General features: G+C 42.6%; 3 gene segments (V, D, J or C); all 3 read right to left on the reverse strand.

Moving 5' to 3' along the window:
* Positions 1-257: 257 nt before the first annotated feature.
* LOC113163360 lies at positions 258-1,005 on the reverse strand. The segment is given in 2 exon segments: positions 258-764; positions 868-1,005. Coding segments are annotated over 2 exon segments (396 nt in total).
* Positions 1,006-10,337: 9,332 nt separating this feature from the next.
* On the reverse strand, positions 10,338-10,893 carry LOC113163359 (the record flags this gene model as incomplete). The annotated part of the segment is given in 2 exon segments: positions 10,338-10,642; positions 10,733-10,893. Coding segments are annotated over 2 exon segments (423 nt in total), but the record flags the coding sequence as incomplete, so codon positions are not given.
* A 10,439-nt stretch (positions 10,894-21,332) lies between these two features.
* LOC113163967 lies at positions 21,333-21,799 on the reverse strand (the record flags this gene model as incomplete). The annotated part of the segment is given in 2 exon segments: positions 21,333-21,643; positions 21,736-21,799. Coding segments are annotated over 2 exon segments (354 nt in total), but the record flags the coding sequence as incomplete, so codon positions are not given.
* Positions 21,800-22,071: the final 272 nt, after the last annotated feature.

Below are 22,071 nucleotides of genomic sequence, written 5' to 3' on the forward strand. Positions count from 1 at the left end.
TGAGTGTAACAGCGTCTCCTTCAGTAGCAGTAACATCTCCTGTTGTCTGGATCACTTTGTCTTCTCCTTTACACTCTGAGGAAGAACAGAACATGCAGAGGAAGAGATGGATCAATAAAGAGGATTGATTAAAGGAGAACAATCAGTAGGTTTATTTCCCATCTTACCAAAGCAAAGAGCAGCAAGAATAATCCACAGCCAATGTTCCATCTGTACAACAAGGTTGAAAGCAGCAGGAGAAAGTGTTTGATGTTCAACATTCAGTGGGAGAATTGTTCTCTTCACAGCAGCAGTTCTTATTGACAGAATGGTTGAACACAGTGCACAAGTAGAGCACCGCCTACTGGATAATGTGTCCCTCTAGTGGAGGGAAAACGTTCACTTCAACAGGTGGAGAAAGGCTTCCAGCAGCTTGTCAGTGTGTCAGCTGGTGTTTTTGTACAGAGACTGTGGCTTTGCTGTCACTGTGGGCCTCACAGCACAGTAGTACACAGCAGAGTCAGACACTGCAGCAGACGAGATCTGAAGATCCATGAGGGTTTTATCCTTTCTCACTGTCACAGACAGTCCAGAAACTGGATTTGCTGTTATCTTTCCTGACTCCAAGTGAGAGATGAGGAACTCTGGGTGTTTTCCTGGATGTTGTCGGTACCAGAAGAAATATTCAGCAGCACCTTTGGAGTATTTGCAGGACAGAGTAACAGAGCTGCCTTCTACACTGAACTCTTCAACCTTGGCTGCAGTGAGTCCTTGACAGTTGACACCTAAAGAAAAAGAAAACTCAGTTATAACATGTTGAAAAGTCCCAATTTAAGGAATTCACATGTGAACATGAACATTGACACATGTTTTAAGAATCTTACAAACCTTTTAGAATGAATAATAACAGTAGTAGAAGTACAAAATACTTTGATGACATCATGTTGAGTATAGTGAATGTTTCTGGTTTGTGTATTAAACTCTGTAGAATCTACAAGTTTCTCTCTCTTCCCTAGTTCAGTAACAGCTCAGCTCCTCCCTGAATCTCTGTCTCCTCTTAGATCTGTCTGAAGTGAAACAAACCTGAAGGATTCATCTGACCAACTATTCTCAGACTGAAGAAGCTACTTGATGAGTTTTGAAACGTTTCGACTGAACAAGAAGGAAGTCCAGTTACCAGAACTCAACTTCCAGATGAGTCTCCAGCACTGAAATGAAACCTCTATGTTAAATTCACAACAGTAGACAGTGTCCACAACTCTATTTGAACTAGTTGACAAGTTACTGCATCAAATAAAAACTCTCACATTTGGATTCACTCAGCTGCAGAAAGTTTGGGAACACCACGACTCATTTTAGTAGAAATGAGTTTAAATATGAGACCAGGTGATTTTCATGACATCTATCATGAAGGAAAATGGTGATAATCTTCATATTCTACATTCACATGGAAACATGAACATTTAGACAGTTTTTATGAATGTTACATACCTTTTAAAATGGATAGTAGTAGTAGGTGATGATGTCTTTAAATTGTATTTTAGATACCAACTCACTAATGAAGCTGTGTGTATGTAAAGGATGGATCACCTTTTCAGGGTTTGCAAACAGAAGGAGACAAATGTTTCCCTCCTGAAGTACAGAGATCAGTGTGCAACATGAATCTGCTGATAACAAAATAAAACCTCAGTATTAATGTTGATACACAGACAATGTTCTTCATGTTCATGGACAGTATTCAAGATATCCAGAGCATCCAGAAAGTTTTCACTTAAGTTTTTACACATTTTGTTCTTTTTCAGTCTTTTTCCAAAATGGAATAAATTCATTATTTTCTCCGAACAATAACTCATGTTTGTTGAAATATGTAATAATTTAATAAAATTGAAAGTTATTACAAATAAAATATGAAAAAATCTCACATGTACCTAAGTATTCACAGCCTTTGCTCCCTGACTAAAGCCCTTCTCTTTATATCACTCAGTTTGGTCGAGCAGCTGCTCTAGTTAAAGTACCAGCGGTCCAAAGTTCTTCCATTTACAGATGATAATAATAATAAATACTTTATTGATCCCCTTAGGAAAATTGTGGTTGGATGCTGGCACACAGTACATATCAGAGGTACTACAAGTAGCCAGGTAAAAAACAGGAATCCAACCACTCACCCTGAGGTTCATAGACGACTGCTCTACCACCTGAGATACTGTCTCCTTATATGATGGAGGCTGCTGTGCTCATTAGAACACTTAATGCTGCAGAACTTTTCCGTTCCCTTCCCCAGCTCTGTGATTGATATAATTCTCGATATAAATATAAATGTGGGACCTCATCCAGACAGGTGAATGTCTTTCTAAATCATGTCATGTCAACTGGATTTCCCACAGGTGGACTCCAAACAAGTTGTAGAAACATGACAAATATGATCAGTGGAAAAAGGATGAACAAGAACTCAGTTTTGAAAATCATGGCAAAGACTGTGAAAACATGATTTTTTTTTTTTTTTTTTAATTGCAAAGATTTCAAGCAAAGTTCTATAACATTGACATATGGGTTTTATTTATAAGATTTCGAGGAAAATCATGAATTGAATTCTTTTTGGAAAAAGACTGTAACAAAGTGCAATTGTGGAAAAAGGTAAGTCAAAATGTTCTGGATGCTCTTTATCTTGGTAACTGAAGTTGAACAGTGTGTGAGTCCCTCTAGTGGATGTTGTGGAGTTTTACTGTTTCTTTGCTCCAAAGGTTTTTGTACAGAGTTTTACTGTTTCCTGTCACTGTGGGCCTCAGAGCACAGTAGTACACAGCAGAGTCAGACACTGCAGCAGAGGAGATCTGCAGATGAAACTCCTTTCTTGTTTTGTTGTGTCTAAATGAGAACTTTTCTGTTTCCTCTGAATATTCTGCCATGACAAGTTGTGGAGATGAACTGGACTCCTGTTGATACCAGTAGAGGTAGTCGACAGATCCTGAATATTTACAGGTCAGAGTCACAGGGTCTCCTTCCAAAGCCATCATCACATCTTTAAATGGTTTCAGTAAATCCTCAGAGGATCCTGGAAAAATTTTAAAATATCATTAAAGTGAGTTTAGTAGTAAATTCAGTTCCCTAACCCGAACCACTCATAAACTAAACCTTTGTCCCCATGTTACCAGCTGTTCTTACAACTTGATGCTGTCTGATTACTCACCAGTCTGAAAGGAGACCATCATCATCCAGATGAAGAGCAGTAACATTATTTTCACTTGTACTGAATGAACAATAGAGAGAAGACAGCAGCTCTTCACTTCCTCAATGAAGCTTTTCATATTCAGTGGTGGAGCTCCTCCTCTTACTGTGCTCTGTTTCCATTCAGACTGATGGAAGCTGTAGAATGACAGTGATGCTGCATCATCATCATCATCATCACCACATAAAGTGTGAACTGAAGGAGGAATCTACAGAAACTTGTGACCGTTTTGACTCTTTGATTCATGTTCAGATAAAACGTTTGTGCTGAAGAACAGAACATGCAGCGAGAGAATCAGTAAAATTTCTTTATTTTAGGAAGTCACAGTAAAATGAAACATTTGTTCCTGGTGAAATTCACTGAGCTTCACATTAAAATGGAAACAAACTCTTTGAGACGACCTGTTGCAGTACTGGGGACGGTTTCACTGACCTGATGAACTGTACCAGGAGGTTTGGTTCAGTCCAAAGGACATTCTCCTTCATTCTCCTCCATGGAGCCAGTTGTAGCTCAAAACTAAACCTATGATGTGATCAAAGCCTGATGTAATTTGTCTTTGCTCCTTGTAGGACGTTTTCTGCAATGACAGCCTCCTACACGCAGAACGTTTTTCCAGATAAGTAGGACCTTAGTCAGGTCAGAGCTTTACCAGTGAAGCAGAAATTAGAGAGTGCAGAAAGAAGGATCTGGTCATTCAGTGTTGAAAGCTGCAGATAGATCAAGTTTTCTGTATTAATCACATCAATTGATTATTGAGAACAACCATTAAAACCTAGTTCTAGAAGAAAAAGTATGTGAACTCTTGGAATCAATAACTGGATGACCCCATGGCAGCAAAAACCTCATCCAGGTTGTTCCTGTCGATCAGACCTGCACATTGTTCAGGAGTAAGTTTAGTCCATTCTTCCTGCAGAACTACTTTAGCTCTGTCATATTCTTTGGACGTCTCATGTGTGGCTCTCTACAAGTCGTTCCACAGCATCTCTGTTGGGTTGAGGTCTGGGCTCTGGCTTGTCCACTCCAAAAGGTGGATTTTGTTTTTCTGAAGTCGTTCTGTTGTGTGTTTTGGGTCATTGTCCTGTAGCATCACTCAACTTCTACAGAGTTTCAGCTGACGTACAGACGTTCTCACAATATGCTGAAGAACTTTTTGATACACTTGGGAATTCATCTTCCTCTCAATCACTGCAAGCAGTCCAGGTCGTGATGCAGCAAAGCAGGCCCAAATCATGATGTTTCCTCCACCATACTTTACAGTTGGGAAGATGTTTTCATGGTTATATGCAGTGACCTTTTACACCAGATGTAGTGCTGGGTGTTCTTTCTGAATAGTAAATAGTTTAATATATTTTCATCAGTCTAGTTTGACCAATACTGCTGTGGAGTGTCAATGTGCTCGTTGTTAAACTTCAGACGTTCAGTAATGTTCTTTTTAGTAAACAGCAGCTTCCTTCGTGGTGTCCTGCCATAGACACAGATTGTTCAATGTTTTACCTACTGTAGACTCATGAACACAGATGTTAGCCAGTTCCAATGATGCTTTCAAATCTTTGACTGTCACTTAGGGTCTGGTCTTTATCTCACTGATGAGTGTTTGTTGTGCTCTTGGGGTCATTTTGACTCATCGCCCACTTCTTGGTAGAGTAGCCACAGTCCCAAAGTGTCTCCATTTGTAGATTGTTTAACTGCAGACTGGTGAATTTCTAAAGTCTTTCACATCACTTTGTAACCCTTTCCAGATTTTTGTAAATCATCAATTCTTGATTGTGGATCCTCTGAAAGCTCTTTTTGGTGAGGCATGGCACATAAGAGTCATTTTCATGTGCAGAGCAAACTCAAAAAGGTAGAGTGTTTCTTGTCAGTCAAAGTAGCTCTACTTCACATCTACAAACAGATTTTCTTAATACACCTCCAGGTATGTTAATACCTGACTCCAGTTAGTTTTTGAGAGGGTTCAGACATACTTTTTCCATAAACACTTTATGGATTTTATGGTTCTTCTAAAAAATAAAAGACATGAAGGATCAAAATGTTTTGTGTTATTATTTTAGGCACATTAAATTTATTAATACTCTAGAGTTAGATGAAGATCAGATCACATTTTATGACGAATGACATAGTTCACATACTTATTCTTACAGTACACTGTAATTGGAGAGGACATAAGAGAGGAGTCTGGTCCCCCAGCCAACTAATCTCTACCACAATAACTGAGAAATGGTTCAGAGTCACCTGAGCCATCTCCATCTCTGTATTATGAAGGTGGTAGAAACCAACAGGCTGAACAAACTGATCAGGAGGGCTGGCTCTGTTCTGGGGGTGGATCTGGACCCTCTACATGTTGTAGCTGAAAGAAGGATGCTGTCTAAACTCTTCTCAATCCTGGACAATCCCTCCCACCCACTGCACAGTTTGTTGGCTGGACAGAGGAGCACGTTCAGCCAAAGACTAATTAACATTAAATGCTCCGCAGTGAACCACAGGAGGTCCTTTCTACCTGTGACCATTAATGTCTACAATTCCTCCCCCACTCTGTAAAGGCAGGGGGAACTGACAATTTATGTTATATTCTGTACAAATATTGAGTTTTCTGTATTGATCCATCCATCCATCCATCCATCCATTTTCCACCGCTTATCCGGGGCTGGGTCGCGGGGGGAGCAGCTTAAGCAGAGATGCCCAGACTTCCCTCTCCCTAGACACCTCCTCCAGCTCTTCCGGGGGAACACCGAGGCGTTCCCAGGCCAGCCGAGAGACATAGTCCCTCCAACGTGTCCTGGGTCTTCCCCGGGGCCTCCGCCCGGTGGGACATGACCGGAAAACCTCCCCTACGAGGCGTCCCGGGGGCATCCGAAACAGATGCCCAAGCCACCTCATCTGGCCCCTCTCGATGCAGAGGAGCAGCGGCTCTACTCCGAGCTCCTCCCGGGTGACTGAGCTCCTCACCCTAGGGTGCGCCCAGCCACTCTGTGGAGGAAACTCATTTCGGCCGCTTGTATCCGCGACCTTGTCCTTTTGGTCATGACCCAAAGCTCATGACCATAGGTGTGAGGGTAGGAACTTAGACTGACCGGTAAATCGAGAAACCTTTTTCACCACGACGGACCGGTACACCGACCGCATTACTGCTGCCGATGCACCAATCCGTCTGTCAATCTCACGCTCCCTTTTTCCCTCACTCGTGAACAAGACCCCAAGATACTTAAACTCCTCCACTTGAGGGAGGATCTCCCCCCCAACCTGGAGGGTGCAAGCCACCTTTTTCCGGTTGAGAACCATGGACTCGGACTTGGAGGTGCTGATTCTCATCCCAGCCCTTTCACACTCGGCTGCAAACCGCCCCAGTGCCTGCTGGAGGTCCCGGTCTGATGAGGCCAACAGGACAACATCATCTGCAAAAAGCAGAGATGAGATCCTGTGGTCCCCAAACCGGATTCCCTCTGGCCCCTGGCTGCGCCTAGAAATCCTGTCCATAAAAGTAAGGAACAGGATCGGTGACAAAGGGCAGCCCTGTCGGAGTCCAACGTGCACCGGGAACAAGTCTGACTTACTGCCGGCAATGCGAACCAAGCTCCTACTCCGGTCATACAAGGACGGAACGGCCCTTAACAAAGGGCCCCGAATCCCGTATTCCCGAAGTACCTCCCACAGGATGCCGCTAGGGACACGGTCAAACGCCTTCTCCATGTCCACAAAACACATGTAGACTGGATGGGCGAACTCCCATGAACCCTCGAGCACCCTAGCAAGAGTATGGAGCTGGTCCAGTGTTCCACGGCCAGGACGAAAACCGCATTGTTCCTCCTGGATCCGAGGTTCGACTAGCGGCCTAATTCTCCTCTCCAGCACTCTGGCATAGACTTTCCCAGGGAGGCTGAGGAGTGTGATCCCCCTATAAGTTGGAACACACCCTCCGGTCCCCCTTTTCAAAAAGAGGAACCACCACCCCGGTCTGCCAGTCCAGAGGTACTGTCCCTAATCTCCACGCGATGCTGCAAAGGCGACAACCAAGACAGCCCTACAACATCCAGAGACTTAAGGTACTCAGGGCGAATTTCATCCAGCCCTGGTGCCACCGAGGAGCTTACTGACTACCTCGGTGACTACCTACTTCGACCAGGGAAATCAACCTCTGAGACCCCAGCCTCTGCTTCCTCAACAGAAGGCGTGTTGACAGGGTTGAGGAGATCCTCAAAGTATTCCTTCCACCGTCCTACAACGTCCCCAGTCCGAGTCAGCAGCTCCCCACCTCCACTGTAAACAGTGTTGGCAGGAAACTGCTTTCCCCTTCTGAGGCGCCTCCTCCATGGCCTCGCCGAACTTCTCCCAGGTCCAAGTTTTTGCCTCTGTGACCGCGCGGGCTGCGGCACGTTTGGCCTGCCGATACCCATCACCTGCGTCAGGAGTCCCACAGGGCAACCAGGCCTGGTAAGACTCCTTCTTCAGCTTGACGGCTTCCCTTACTTCCGGTGTCCACCACCGAGTTCGGAGATTGCCGCCGCGACAGGCACCAGAGACCCTACGGCCACTGCTCCGAACAGCTGCATTGACAATGGAGGTGGAAAACATGGTCCACTCGAACTCAATGTCTCCAGGCTCCCTCGGGACCTGGTTGTAGCTCTCCCGGAGGTGGGAGTTGAAGACCTCTCTGACAGAGGATTCCACCAGACGTTCCCAACAGACCCTCACAATACGTTTGGGTCTGCCAGGTCTATCCAGCTCCGTCCTCCGCCACCGGATCCAACTCACCACCAGGTGGTGATCAGTTGACAGCTCAGCCCCTCCCTTCACCCGAGTGTCCAAGACATATGGTCGGAGGTCAGATGACACAACCACAAAGTCGATCATAGACCTCCGACCTAGGGTGTCCTGGTGCCACGTGCACTGATGGACACCCTTATGCTTGAACATGGTGTTCGTTATGGACAAACTGTGACTAGCACAGAAGTCCAATAACAAAACACCACTCGGGTTTAGATCTGGGAGGCCGTTCGGTACCGCTCAACCTCCAACACAAGTTCAGGCTCCTTTCCACCCAGTGAGGTGACATTCCATGTCTTGATCGCCAGATTCCTTGTCCATGGATTGGGTTGTCGAAGCACCTCCACACGGCTGCCACCCAATCCACACTGCACCGACCCCCTATGCGCCTTCCTGCGGGTGGTGGGCCTACGGGAAGGTGGTCCCACGTCGCTCCTTCGGGCTGCGCCTGGCCAGGTCCCGTAGGAAAGGTCCCGGCCACCAAGCGCTCGCCTACGTGCCCCAACCCCAGGCCTGGCTCCAGGGTGGGGCCCCGGTGACGCCAATCCGGGCGACGTAACCGACCTTGATGTTATATTCATCATGAAGGGTTTATGAACTGCTCTTAGTCTGGCCCGTCACCTAGGACCTGTTTGCCTTGGGAGACCCTACCAGGGGATTAAGCCCCCGGCAACATAGCTCCTAGGGTCATTCGGACACGCAAACCCCTCCACCACAGTAAGGTGGCAGTTTGGGGAGGGGTTTCTGTATTAATGTTATTGTGTATTTGTGTTGGTGTGGATCTTGTGCGGTTGTCTGTGTTGAGAACAAGTGCAATTAGGCAAAATAATTTTTTTCTGGGATTAATAAAGTTTTTTTAAACTTGAATCTTGAATCATGTTTCCCTCCGTGTCAAAAATGAAGTTCTTCATAAAAATCCGACAAAGAGACAGAAAAAGTGTTGTTGGGTTTATTAAGGTCAATATACTGAGACACAGCTGAATAATGTCTAAATAAATGCCTTCGAGTCGTCTCTTTAAATACAGCTCAGTGCTCCTCTTTAATCCTACCAAGCACAGTTCAAGTCATGTGTTTTCACATCACTGTACCATGTATGGCAGTTACCCCTCTGTACGCCTGCACTTCTTCTTGTACAGAACAGGACCTATACACTAGAAGTCAGTATTGAGTTCATGTCTCTGAGTCTCTCTCAGACAAGTTAGAGGATTTTCACAACAGTTCCTGGACTGATTTTGGAAGTTGTTCCGTTTATGGGAAGCTTCCAGGTTTATGTGTAGATAAGAATTCTCAGTCTCTCAGAGACTCTTCATTGCAACTTTGTCTCATGAGCGTAAAGAATTCTCTCAGAATGTTCTGAGAGTCCTTCAGGTGCATTTTATCAAACTTTTACTGAGGAGTGGTTTCCATCTGTCCACTCTACCGTACAGGCCTGATTGGTGGAGTGCTGCAGAGATGGTTGTTCTTCTAGAACGTTCTCTCTTCGCAGAGAAACACTGGAGTTCTTTCAGAGTGACTATCGGGTTATGGGTCAACTCCCTGACTAATGCTCCTCTTTCAGTCATTCGCTTCATTTCAGTCATTCACTAGAACAGCCGCTCTAGGAAGAGTACTAGTAGTCCAAAGTTCTTCCTTTTACAGATGATAATAATAATAAATACTTTATTGATCCCCTTGGGAAAATTGTGGTTGGACAGCTGCCAGACAGTACAAATCAGAGGTACTACAAGTAGCCAGGTAAAAAACCTCCTGCCTCCTTATATGATGGAGGCTGCTGTGCTCATTAGAACATTTAATGCTGCAGAACTTTTCCGTTCCCTTCTCCAGCTCTGTGATTGATATAATCCTGTTTCCAAGTTCTACATATAAATTCTTGGACTCCATGGTTTGGTTTGTGCTCTGACTGTTAACTGTGGGACCTCATCCAGACAGGTGTATGTCTTTCTAAATCATATCCAACCAACTGAATTTCCCACAGGTGGACTCCAAACAAGTTGACATGACAAAGAAGATCAGTGGAAACAGAATGAACAAGAGCTCAGTTTTGAAAATCATGGCAAAGACTGTGAAAACATGATTTTTTTAATTTTTAATAAATTTGCGAAGATTTCAAGCAAAGGTCTTTAACATTGATATTATGGGGTTTTATTTGTAAGATTTTGAGTAAAATCATTAATTAAATCCTTTTTGGAAAAAAAACTGTAGCAAAACGAAATTTGGAAAAAGGTAAGTCAAAATGTTCTGGATGCTCTTTATCTTGGTAACTGAAGTTGAACAGTGTGTGAGTCCCTCTAGTGGATGTTGTGGAGTTTTCTGTTTCTTTGCTCCAAAGGTTTTTATACAGAGTTTTTCTGTTTCCTGTCACTGTGGACCTCAGAGCACAGTAGTACACAGCAGAGTCAGACACGTGAAGCTTCTGGATCTTCAGAGGAACTGATCTAAAGGTGGAATTCAGTCTAGAAGAAAATCTCTCCTTAAATTCATCCTCTGTTTTCCCCTGGCCGATCTTAAAGAGGCTCAAGATGAATCTGGGTCTGTTGTTTCCATCCTGTTTGTACCAGAACAGATAATCATTTGTTGAACTGCTGTTATACAGACAGTCCAGTGTTACTGTGTCTCCTTCAGTCTGAGTCTCGTCTCCTTCTGGTTGCAGCACGTTGTCTTTTTGTGCTCTGCATCCTGTAAAACACCAGCAAACAGTATCAGTGTGCTGTTAAAGAATCATGTCAATGTTGGATTGATATCAAAGAAACAGACTTGTGTTCATACCAAGGCACATAGCAGCCAGCAGCACTGAGATGAACAGAGGCGTCATATCTGCAGTGTTGAGGAACTGGGAGCTACAGCGAGTAGAAAGAAGGCTGTGATCTCTCTGTTTAGTCTTCATCAACACTAAGTTGGTGGATTAGAAGGAGGAACCTGATCACAGTGACAGGGCTCATTCACAGCTCTGTATTATTCCCTCTGCTGACAACTGGACACTAAACACACTTTGTACCAAGATTAAAAACTTTATTGATCCCAGAGGGAAATAGTTTTAGCTCGTTACAGCTGCTCTCTGTTCAGAAGGTAAGAAAAGAGCCACACCAACAAAAATACATTTGATCATTGTCACTTCCCCTCCCCCTTACAGAGCGGGGAGAAGTTGTACAGTTTTATAGCCACTGGTAGAAAGGATCTCCTGTGCTGCACTTGACTTTGATCAGTCTCTCTTCATGCTCCTCTCTGTTTCTAATGAGACTAATAGCTTTTTGTCAGGTTCAATCATCATGACTTTTCCACAGAGGTCTCTGTGTCACTAGCACAGATTAACTGTGACACCACTTGTTACCCTCGTTACAGTCACAGTAGGACAAAAGAATCAATAATGGATGTTCATAAAAGGAAATATAGATTGATATAGATAGATATTGGTACCAACAAATATTATTTGGGTTCTTTTGATTTGTTGTTTTTTCTTAATATTCTGTTGAATCAAACTACAAATGGAAACTCATTCTTTTTACCAGAATAGTATCATCAAAGTCATGTGTAAAGTTAAAAGTAAGTTGAAACACATTAGATGAACCAGTCTGACTTTGCATTTGTTTTCATGGTTGTTATGAACTTTATGATAAACTATTTTTAGTTCTGCAGTCATGATGTAAAAAACTAAATTATATTTGCCTAAATGCTGCTTTTCATTTTGCACTTTATTGATTTCTGATGTTAAAGATAAAGATAAAGATAAAGATAAACTTTATTGTCATTGCAACATCGTACAACGAGATTAAGGTGCCAACCAGTCTGTGCCATATATACAATGAAAAGAAATAATAAAAAAAACAGAATAAATAATCAGAGACAGTCAAAAAGACAAAATAAGACACAAGCAACCATTCAAGTAAACAAAAGAACCTCACATTGTGCTGCGGACCAGCTCTCACTCCCACAAGTGAGCATACTGTCACAGTTACAGTACTAGTTTCTATAGTCCGTTCTTTACAGTGTTTAATGTAGTTATTGCAATTGGATAGAAGCTTTTCTTGAGTCTGTCAGTCCTAGTTTTGATTGATCTGAACCTTCTCCCTGATGGCAGCAGTTCAAAGAGAGAGTGTCCAGGGTGTGTAGTGTCCCTGAGAATGGTTTGAGCTTTTTTGAGGCAGCGGGAACTGTGAAGTTCTTCTGGAGGGAGGAGAGTGGAACCGGTGATCCTCTGTGCTGTTTTGATCACTCTCTGGAGAGCTTTCCTCTGAGCCACTGTACATCTGTTGAACCACACAGAAACACAGTACGTGAGGATGCTCTCTCTGGGAGATGTTGTTCTTCCTAAGTACCCTTAGGAAGTGCAGTCTCTGCTGGGCCTTTCTTATCAGCTCAGAGGTGTGTACTCCCCAGGTTAGATCCTCCTCTATGTGGACCCCCAAGAAGTGGAAGTCTGACACCCTCTTAACACAGTGCCCACTGATGTACAGTGGAGGAACCTCAGTTTTCGTCCTCCTGAAGTCAAGGACAACCTCTTTTGTCTTGGAGGTGTTAAGGAGCAGATTGTTCCCCCTGCACCACAATGTCAGCTGTTCCACCTCGTCTCTGTAGGCAGACTCATCCCCCCTGAGACGAGTCCCACCACCGTGGTATCATCTGCGAACTTGACGATAGTGTTGCTGTGGTGAGCAGGAGTACAGTCATAGGTGTACAGAGTGTAGAGCAGGGGGCTCAGCACACAGCCCTGTGGGGAGCCAGGACCTTGGAGGTGTGTGGGCCCACTCTCACCCTCTGACTGCGATCAGAGAGGAAGCTCTTGATCCAAGAGCAGGTGGAGTGTGGGAGTCCTAGGTCCAACAGTTTGTTTACCAGTTTGTGAGGAAGAATTGTGTTAAATGCAGAGCTATAATCCACAAAGAGCATCCGCACATAGTTCCCCTGCTGCTCCAGGTGGGACAGTGCAATGTAGAGGGCAGTGGCTACGGCATCCTGTGTGAATCTGTTCGCCCTGTACGCAAACTGGTGTTGGTCGAAGGATGGTGGGAGTACTGAAGTGATGTCAGTTTTTCAAAGCACTTCATGACCACTGGGGTGAGTGCAACTGTCCGGTAGTCATTGATGTTGATGTTCTGACTTTCATCACTACAAAAATGAAATGAAACTGTTTCATCAAACCATCAGAGTTGAACTGAAGTTGAACAGTGTGTGAGTCCCTCTAGTGGATGTTGTGGAGTTTTCTGTTTCTTTGCTCCAAAGGTTTTTGTACAGAGTTTTTCTGTTTCCTGTCGCTGTGGGCCTCAGAGCACAGTAGTACACAGCAGAGTCAGACACATGAAGCTTCTGGATCTTCAGAGGAACTGATTTGTCTTCGATCGCAGCATCAAATCTGTCGTTCTCAAACTCTGGAGCTTTATCTACTGTGTTTGAGAAACATCTCAGCATGTACTTTGGGAAACCATTTGCTTCTTGTTTGTACCAGAACAAATAAGCTGTTGAACTAGTCTCAAATGTACAGTTGAGTGTAACAGCGTCTCCTTCAGTAGCAGTAACATCTCCTGTTGTCTGGATCACTTTGTCTTCTCCTTTACACTCTGAGGAAGAACAGAACATGCAGAGGAAGAGATGGATCAATAAAGAGGATTGATTAAAGGAGAACAATCAGTAGGTTTATTTCTCATCTTACCAAAGCAAAGAGCAGCAAGAATAATCCACAGCCAATGTTCCATCTGTACAACAAGGTTGAAAGCAGCAGGAGAAAGTGTGTGATGTTCAACATTCAGTGGGAGAATTGTTCTCTTCACAGCAGCAGTTCTTATTGACAGAATGGTTGAACACAGTGCACAAGTAGAGCACCGCCTACTGGATAATGTGTCCCTCTAGTGGAGGGAAAACGTTCACTTCAACAGGTGGAAAAAAGGCTTCCAGCAGCTTGTCAGTGTGTCAGCTGGTGTTTTTGTACAGAGACTGTGGCTTTGCTGTCACTGTGGGCCTCACAGCACAGTAGTACACAGCAGAGTCAGACACTGCAGATGAGATCTGCAGTTCCATTCCAGTGTTCTCCTTGCTCACATTGAAAGACATTCTAGGAACTAGATTTTGTAGTTTTGTTCCAGTTCCTGTGTGAGACAGTAAGAACTCTGGTGGTTTTCCTGGATATTGTCGATACCAGAAGAAATTCTCATCAGCTGCAGCTTTCTTGGAGTATTTGTAGGACAGAGTAACAGAGTTTCCTTCTGAACTGAACTCTTCATGGTTGACTGCAGTCAGATGTTCACAGCTGACACCTAAAGGAAGAGAAATGTTGGTAAAGATGATGTTCAACTCTGATTGTCTGTTCCAGTGGTTTCTACCAAACAGATCCTCTCCAGACATTTGTTCTTCCTGCTTTAACCTACCTTTTAGTAGGATCAGAAACAAAGGAACAATTCCACAGTACTGCAGTGAGAGCATCTTCCACACAGTATCTGTGTTCTGTCTGCTTTAGATATTGAATGGATCTGACAGTAGGAGTTCTTTTGTCTTCTGCTCTTTGACAGAGCTGCTCCTCCCTCAACCTGTTCCTCCTCATATCACTGGATGTTATCAACACCAAAACCACACCTCAACACATTTTACTGGTTGAAGCATCAAAACATCCTCTTCTGTTCTTCTTCTGGGTTTTTATTGTATTTGATTTGCTTCTTACAGATGTTATCACCTTGTGATATGTGGCCTCAAAATCCAGCATTCTAATGTTTCTTTGTCAGATGGTCTCACAGTACAGGTTCCTCAGGGTTATACAGGATTTGTAGTTCATGCTATTCCCCAAAGGTTTTTCTTAACCAATGAACATGATGTCAAATGAGTTTGTATCTTGTTGGATTTATTCACTTTTAATTGTTTTCCGGCTGTGTTTGAATCCTCATCCAGTTGGTTTGTGGTTGATGTGGATTTGCTGCTCATGTGAATCCTCCCACAGTGTTTCATGAGCAGCTGGAACCACAGTGACTGTGAGGAAACAGGAATTAGCAGAATCCATCTGATATGAAGCTGTGGTTTGAATACCACTTCCCTCCTCTTTGAAGAGTAGTCAGATATCTGTGTTCAGGTTTTTGTACAGCCTCTTCTCCACTTTGTATCACTGTGTTTCTAGAGCACAGTAGTAGAGAGCTGTGTCTGCCAGGGTTAGTCTGCTTATGGTCAGTTCAGTTGATGAATCTGATGTTTGGGATTCATATCGTTTATCAGGGATATATTCACTATCACTCCGTGATCTTGCTCTTTTCCAGAGAATAAACTGAGGAGCCTGAAGCTCAGAATGATGTTTGTACCAGTAAAGGTCAATACCAGATGATAATGTCTGATATCTACATTTGAGTGTGACAGATTCTCCTTCTCTTCCACTGACTTCATGTTGATCAGCAGAGATGCTGTCTCCAGCTATTAGTCCTGGAAAAAGTGGAGAAAATGAAGCCATTAGATAAACATTGTCCATGAGGCTGAGAGGAGAAGACAGTGGAAAATGTCCCTGTACAGTGTTACTCTGTGGACAGAAACAAGTCAACTGGAGCTGAGATCATCATTCTGTTCAATGAGACACGGATTAGTTGGAAACTCACCTATGAAGTGAGAGAAACAGAGAAAGAGGTAAAGCAACATGTCTTTGGAGGAGTTGAAGCCAAACAGACAGCAGATGAACAATGTTCTTCCACTGCAGTAGAATGAAGCAACTAAACAGCCTCTCTGCTGCACAGCCCTTCTCCTCAACATCAAGCTGATTGTGCTTTTAGTTCCTCCAACATTTCTGCTCTGGACACACAAACAATCTCATTGGTTGACTTGGACTTCAGTGGGTGGGACCAGGTCATTTGATCCACCAATGTTGAAGCTGTTAAAATAAGAGGGTCGTAATAATCAGTAGAAACCATGTTTATTTACACTTTAGTTGAAGGTTTGGTTAAAATGATGTAACAGTGAAACTTTGGATCCACTTTAGTTCATTAATACTTTGACTTTATTCAGTAGGTTTCACTTAAATATGTGTTCATTGGTTTGGTTCCTCTTTTCTTCCAGGTTCACTTCCTGGTTCAGGATGATGCTCTCATTAACGAGTGCACATGAACGCCCCCTTTGCTCCACCAGGTGTTGTCAGTATGGACTGTACCATGTTGGACTGTCCCATGTTGGACTGTCCAATGTTGGACTGTGGGAAAGAGGAACAATGGGTTTTCTTTGTAGCTGTTGTTTTCCTACCAGCTCTAGTAAATGTAACTCAGGTCTAAATAAGATGTTGTAGAGTTCTTGTACATTTTAAAGCCTCAGTGGAAAAGTTAATGCTACCAACATTTGAAATAGCTTTGATGGTCTGAGTTCACCCTTGGTATTTACTAAGTACTTTAACCAGGCAGGATCAGTCCTATGACTTAATGAACCTTACAAGGAGGAGGAGTGATTGGAGGAAGAAACTGGAGGGACACAGTTCAACCTGAAATTTAGTTATTTCTACAGGTTCTGTTGAGGTCTGAGGATGTGGAGCAGAGCTGAGAGAGTGAACGCACAACTAGAGGGAATAAAAATCATGAGGTCCAACAAGGACCACAGCAGCCTGAGGTAAGTCGGCACACTGTGGTGGATCATCAGGGATTGAACCAGTCTGAAGGTAGAAACAACCTTTAACCTTTAAAATGACTGAGAGCTTTACTTCATACTGGATGTGTCCAAACTCTGGTTCATCATCAGAACTGAGTGAAGATCAGCATTTAAGGTGGGGGGGGTCTCTGTAACATGTGTCTATGGTGATAAACATGGGAAATAAATAGAAGATGTGAACATCAGTCCTTGAAATGATGGAGGGTGTTGGACAGACTGGTACTGACCCATTTGAGTCCTCAGACTGAAACCTCTTTAGACCCACTACAGTTCATCTATCACCCCCAGGTTGGACTAGATGCAAGTGATGAGTCCGGTTTGGTCTGGGTGGATGAGTATGGGGGTGACAGTCTATACTAGTAGAAAGAGCTTTGATGAGTGATGGGGGATGGTAGCTGGAAGGAAGAATTGGATCCTTGTTGGGTTTTAGTAAAGGTGTAATGAGAGCTGTATTCATCTGTTCGAGTTTTATAGAGGTGGCTTTAATTTCAGTGGTTAGTCTGTGAAATACTGATGGTGATAAATGTGATTATTATTATTATTATTATTATTATTATTATTATTATTATTATTATTATTAACCTTCAAATTGAAAACACTGTGAAACTGAAACATACAAAATAAAACATATATAAATCAACCACATCAAAACTGACACGTTTAAATATTTATAAGTTTGACACGTTTCCCAGTGAAATACAAATAAAATCCTGTCCTGATGTACTAAAAACTAACTTATTAGCTTGATGCTAATTCCTAATGGAATTCCCCTTTAACGTGCTAAAGTAGATCAACATTGCGTTCACATCTATCACATCTAAGCGTTTTTACAATATAAAGTTATATGAACCAGTATTTGTACTTACTCACATAGAAATAATTTGTTCTGTAGAAATCAAGATATGATTTGATATTTACACATATACTATTGTACTACTCTGTTAGCATGACCGACCTGTGACCAAAACTACGACAAGCGTAACAGAACAAAACTCAAAAACATTTACCGTACAGCCACGATATGTGGTATTATTCCACCATCTAGTGGCAGCACAGTGGATTTCTTGGATATTGCTAGAACCAGAAGAAATGATCAACAGTTGACAGTTTAGGACTGTGTTAAAAGATGCTGTCTATAACACAGTCGATGTTTCCATCCTCCTGGACCACCTGCAGCATGTTGGCATTTTGGAACAGTCCCTTCAGTGGTTTGATTCTGACCTCCAGGACAGATTGGTCTGTTACACATGAGAAGAAGTTCTCTTACTCTGACTTATCTTAGGTGGAGTACCACAAGGCACCATATTAGGTCCAGTAATATTTATTTTATAGAGGCTTCCTTTGGCATCTGTTTTGTGAATTAAACAACACCACATGAGCAGGAGTGCTGTTGTACTGTATATCAGCACGGCTGTGGTCTGCAGGCTGAGTGCTGTAGGTATCACAGCCGTGCTGATATTTGTATTGAATCAGTTATTTGTCTCCATCAACACAAATAGACAGTTGGACTGGTTCTTCACTGTTACTGAGCAACACACACACGCAAGTAATGGCCGCTAATTTGATTCATGTACATCATCTGTATGTTTCTATTTATCTTACAAGCAGAGAAAAAAGTGTTGGGAGTTTCTTTGGTGTAACTTTATGTAGGAATCTACTGCAGGTTTTATGGCTTGTTAAGTTGATTAACATCTAATATCTAAATATCTTGTTGTTTAAATCACCAACAGAAAGAGTCTGGATCATCAGAGTTGAACAGTGTGTGAGTCCCTCTAGTGGATGTTGTGGAGTTTTGTGTTTCTTTGCTCCAAAGGTTTTTGTACAGAGTTTTGCTGTTTCCTGTCACTGTGGGCTGCAGAGCACAGTAGTACACAGCAGAGTCAGACACTGCATCAGAGGAGATCTGCAGATCAACTCGATTTCTCTCTTCATTCAGTTTAGCAGTCAGTCGAGGGTTTGGAGGTTTTGCTTGAATCACATTAGGTTCTTTTGTGTCAGTGATCAGGAGAAGATACTGAGGAGCTGATCCAGGATCCTGTCGATACCACTGGAGATTATTGGCTTTAACAGAATATTTACAGGACACAGTGACACTTTGACCCTCTGATGAAAACACCTCAGCTCTGATGGCAGTAATATCATCTTCCAAGGTTTTACCTAATGAGAGAAACAACAGGTTTTATTTAGAGTTACAAATTCCTCATTTAATGAAAATCACATTTTTAAATGTAGTTAAATATGAGTGATGACGTTTAAACTAGTTTCTTTGAAATGTTAAATTTTTCACTTAAAATAATCCAAATTAAATCTGTAAAGTTTAGTAAATGTTATATTTCAGGTTGTCTTATTAAGACCATACGTACCTACGAGAGTTAACAGGAACAAAATGGCAGCGAGTTTTTCCATCTTTACAGAGGTGAAATACTGTAACTGAATGTTGAGGATGAACTAGTTGTTTGTTCTGATGTTCACAGCTGGAATCAAACTGTTCTCTGTCAAACAGCCACATCTGCAGTTAGTAGGAGGAGACTCAGACAGTGCTGACAACAAGTATTAGACCCCTCCTGATTCCTCCTGTGTGTCTCTAAACCTGAGCAAACACAAAACACAAGTTTGAAACGATCAGTGGAGTTTTTGAAGCAAAACGTTTCTCCAAGACCAAAATGACCAGTGTGAAAAAGTAATCAGCCCCTGAACTAGAGGTCCAGACTTTGACCAGGTCACTCCACAACTTTACTTTGATTTCTTTGGAGACTTTTACGTGTCGACTTCCTCTGATGATCGGGATCATCGTCGAGCTGCAGTTGTTCTTCAGCTTCATCTCACAGACTGATGACCTGATGTTCTCCTTCAGGATTCTCTGGTAGAAAACAGGATTCATGTTTCCCTCAGGTAGAGAAAGTCCCACTGAAGCAGCAAATCATCCCCACAACATCACACTGACCCCCTCATGTTCCACTATAGATGTGATGTTCTTGTTCTGTGTTTGGTTTATTCCAGATGTAACAAGACGCTGTCGTTCAGACAGTTCATCTTTTGATTCATCAGTCCACAGAACATTCTCCCTAAAGGTTGGAGGGTTATCTAGGTGTTTTGTGGCAGATGAGCCTTAATGTCCTTCTGGATTATCAGTGGTTTTCATCTCCCCACTTTCTCATTGATGTTATTTCTGCCCAGTGTCCATCAGACAGCAGAGTCACAGTAACTGACTTTTATTGAATTACAGTTCTTTGGATCCTAGAATCTTTGGAGACCTGCTGTGTTCTGTGGTGTCAGTTTTTCTATCTCTTGAGCCAATTTGATCAAATTCTTTCTTAATAGTGTCAGAAATGAAGTTCTTCATAAAAATCCGACAAAGAGACAGAAACAGTGTTGTTGGGTTTATTAAGGTCAATATACTGAGACACAGCTGAATAATGTCTAAATAAATGCCTTCAAGTCGTCTCTTTAAATACAGCTCACTGCTCCTCTTTACTCAAACCAAGCACAGTTCAAGTCTTATTCTTTCATCTAATTCCAATAAACCCTCTTTTCTTCACTCCCTATGTGTTTTCACATCACTGTACCATGTATGGCAGTTACCCCTCTGTACGCCTGCACTTCTTCTTGTACAGAACAGGACCTATACACTAGAAGTCAGTATTGAGTTCATGTCTCTGAGTCTCTCTCAGACAGGTTAGAGGATTTTCACAACAGTTCCTGGACTGATTTTGGAAGTTGGTCCGTTTATGGGACGCTTCCAGGTTTATGTGTAGATAACAATTCTCAGTATCTCAGATTTTTCATTGCAACTGTGTCTCATGAGTGTAAAGAATTCTCTTAGAATATTCTGAGAGTCCTTCAGGTGCATTTTATCAAACTTATACTGAGGAGTGGTTTCCATCTGTTCACTCTACCGTACAGGCCTGATTGGTGGAGTGCTGCAGAGATGGTTGTTCTCCTAGAAACACTGGAGCTCTTTCAGAGTGACTATCGAGTTATGGGTCAACTCCCTGATGCCCCTCTTTCAGTCATTCACTTTGGCCTAGCAGCCGCTCTAGGAAGAGTACTATTGGTCCAAAGTTCTTCCATTTACAGAGGTTGAGAATAATAAATACTTTATTGATCCCCTACGGAAAATTGTGGTTGGATGCTGCCAGACAGTACAAATCAGAGGTACTACAAGTAACCAGGTAAAAAACAGGAATTGAACCACTCACCCTGAGGTTCATAGACGACTGCTCTACCACCTGAGATACTGCCGCCTTAGGATGCAGTAAGTATGATGGAGGGTACTGTGCTCATTAGAACAATTAATGCTGCAGAACTTTTCAGTTCCCTTCTCCAGCTCTGTGCCTTGATATAATTCAGTTTCCGAGTTCTACATATAAATTCTTGGACTCCATGGTTTGGTTTGTGCTCTGACTGTTAACTGTGGGACCTCATCCAGACAGGTGTATGTCTTTCTAAATCACATCCAACCAACTGAATTTCCCACAGGTGGACTCCAAACAAATTGACATGACAAAGAAGATCAGTGGAAACAGAATGAACAAGAGCTCAATTTTGAAAATCATGGCAAAGACTGTGAAAACATGATTTTTTTAAATTTTTAATAAATTTGCAAAGATTTCAAGCAAAGGTCTTTAACATTGATATTATGGGGTTTTATTTGTAAGATTTCGAGTAAAATCATTAATTGAAACCTTTTTGGAAAAAAACTGTAGCAAAACGAAATGTGGAAAAAGTTAAGTACTTAATTGCTCCAAAGGTTTTTGTACAGAGTTTTACTGTTTCCTGTCACTGTGGGCCTCAGAGCACAGTAGTACACAGCAGAGTCAGACACATCAAGCTTCTGGATCTTCAGAGGAACTGATTTGTCTTCGATCGCAGCATCAAATCTGTCGTTGTCAAACTCTGGAGCCTTATCTACTGTGTTTGAGAAACTTTTCGTCATGTACTTTGGAGGTCCATGGACGTCCTGTTTGTACCAGAACAAATATGGACTTGGGTAACTGGTCTCAAACATACAGTTGAGTGTAACAGCGTCTCCTTCAGTAGCAGTAACATCTCCTGTTGTCTGGATCACTTTGTCTTCTCCTTTACACTCTGAGGAAGAACAGAACATGCAGAGGAAGAGATGGATCAATAAAGAGGATTGATTAAAGGAGAACAATCAGTAGGTTTATTTCCCATCTTACCAAAGCAAAGAGCAGCAAGAATAATCCACAGCCAATGTTCCATCTGTACAACAAGGTTGAAAGCAGCAGGAGAAAGTGTGTGATGTTCAACATTCATTGGGAGAATTGTTCTCTTCACAGCAGCAGTTCTTATTGACAGAATGGTTGAACACAGTGCACAAGTAGAGCACCGCCTACTGGATAATGTGTCCCTCTAGTGGAGGGAAAACCTTCACTTCCCTGATGACACACCAAGTACCCTCCTACCTGTCTCCCTGATCACATTAACTAGTTGTCCAGTCACTCAGAGTCTGTCTCAGCTCCTACCTGAAAACTACACCATTCTTCCTTTTTAAA

This window comes from Anabas testudineus, chromosome 17, assembly GCF_900324465.2.
Source record: "Anabas testudineus chromosome 17, fAnaTes1.2, whole genome shotgun sequence".
NCBI lineage: Eukaryota > Metazoa > Chordata > Actinopteri > Anabantiformes > Anabantidae > Anabas > Anabas testudineus.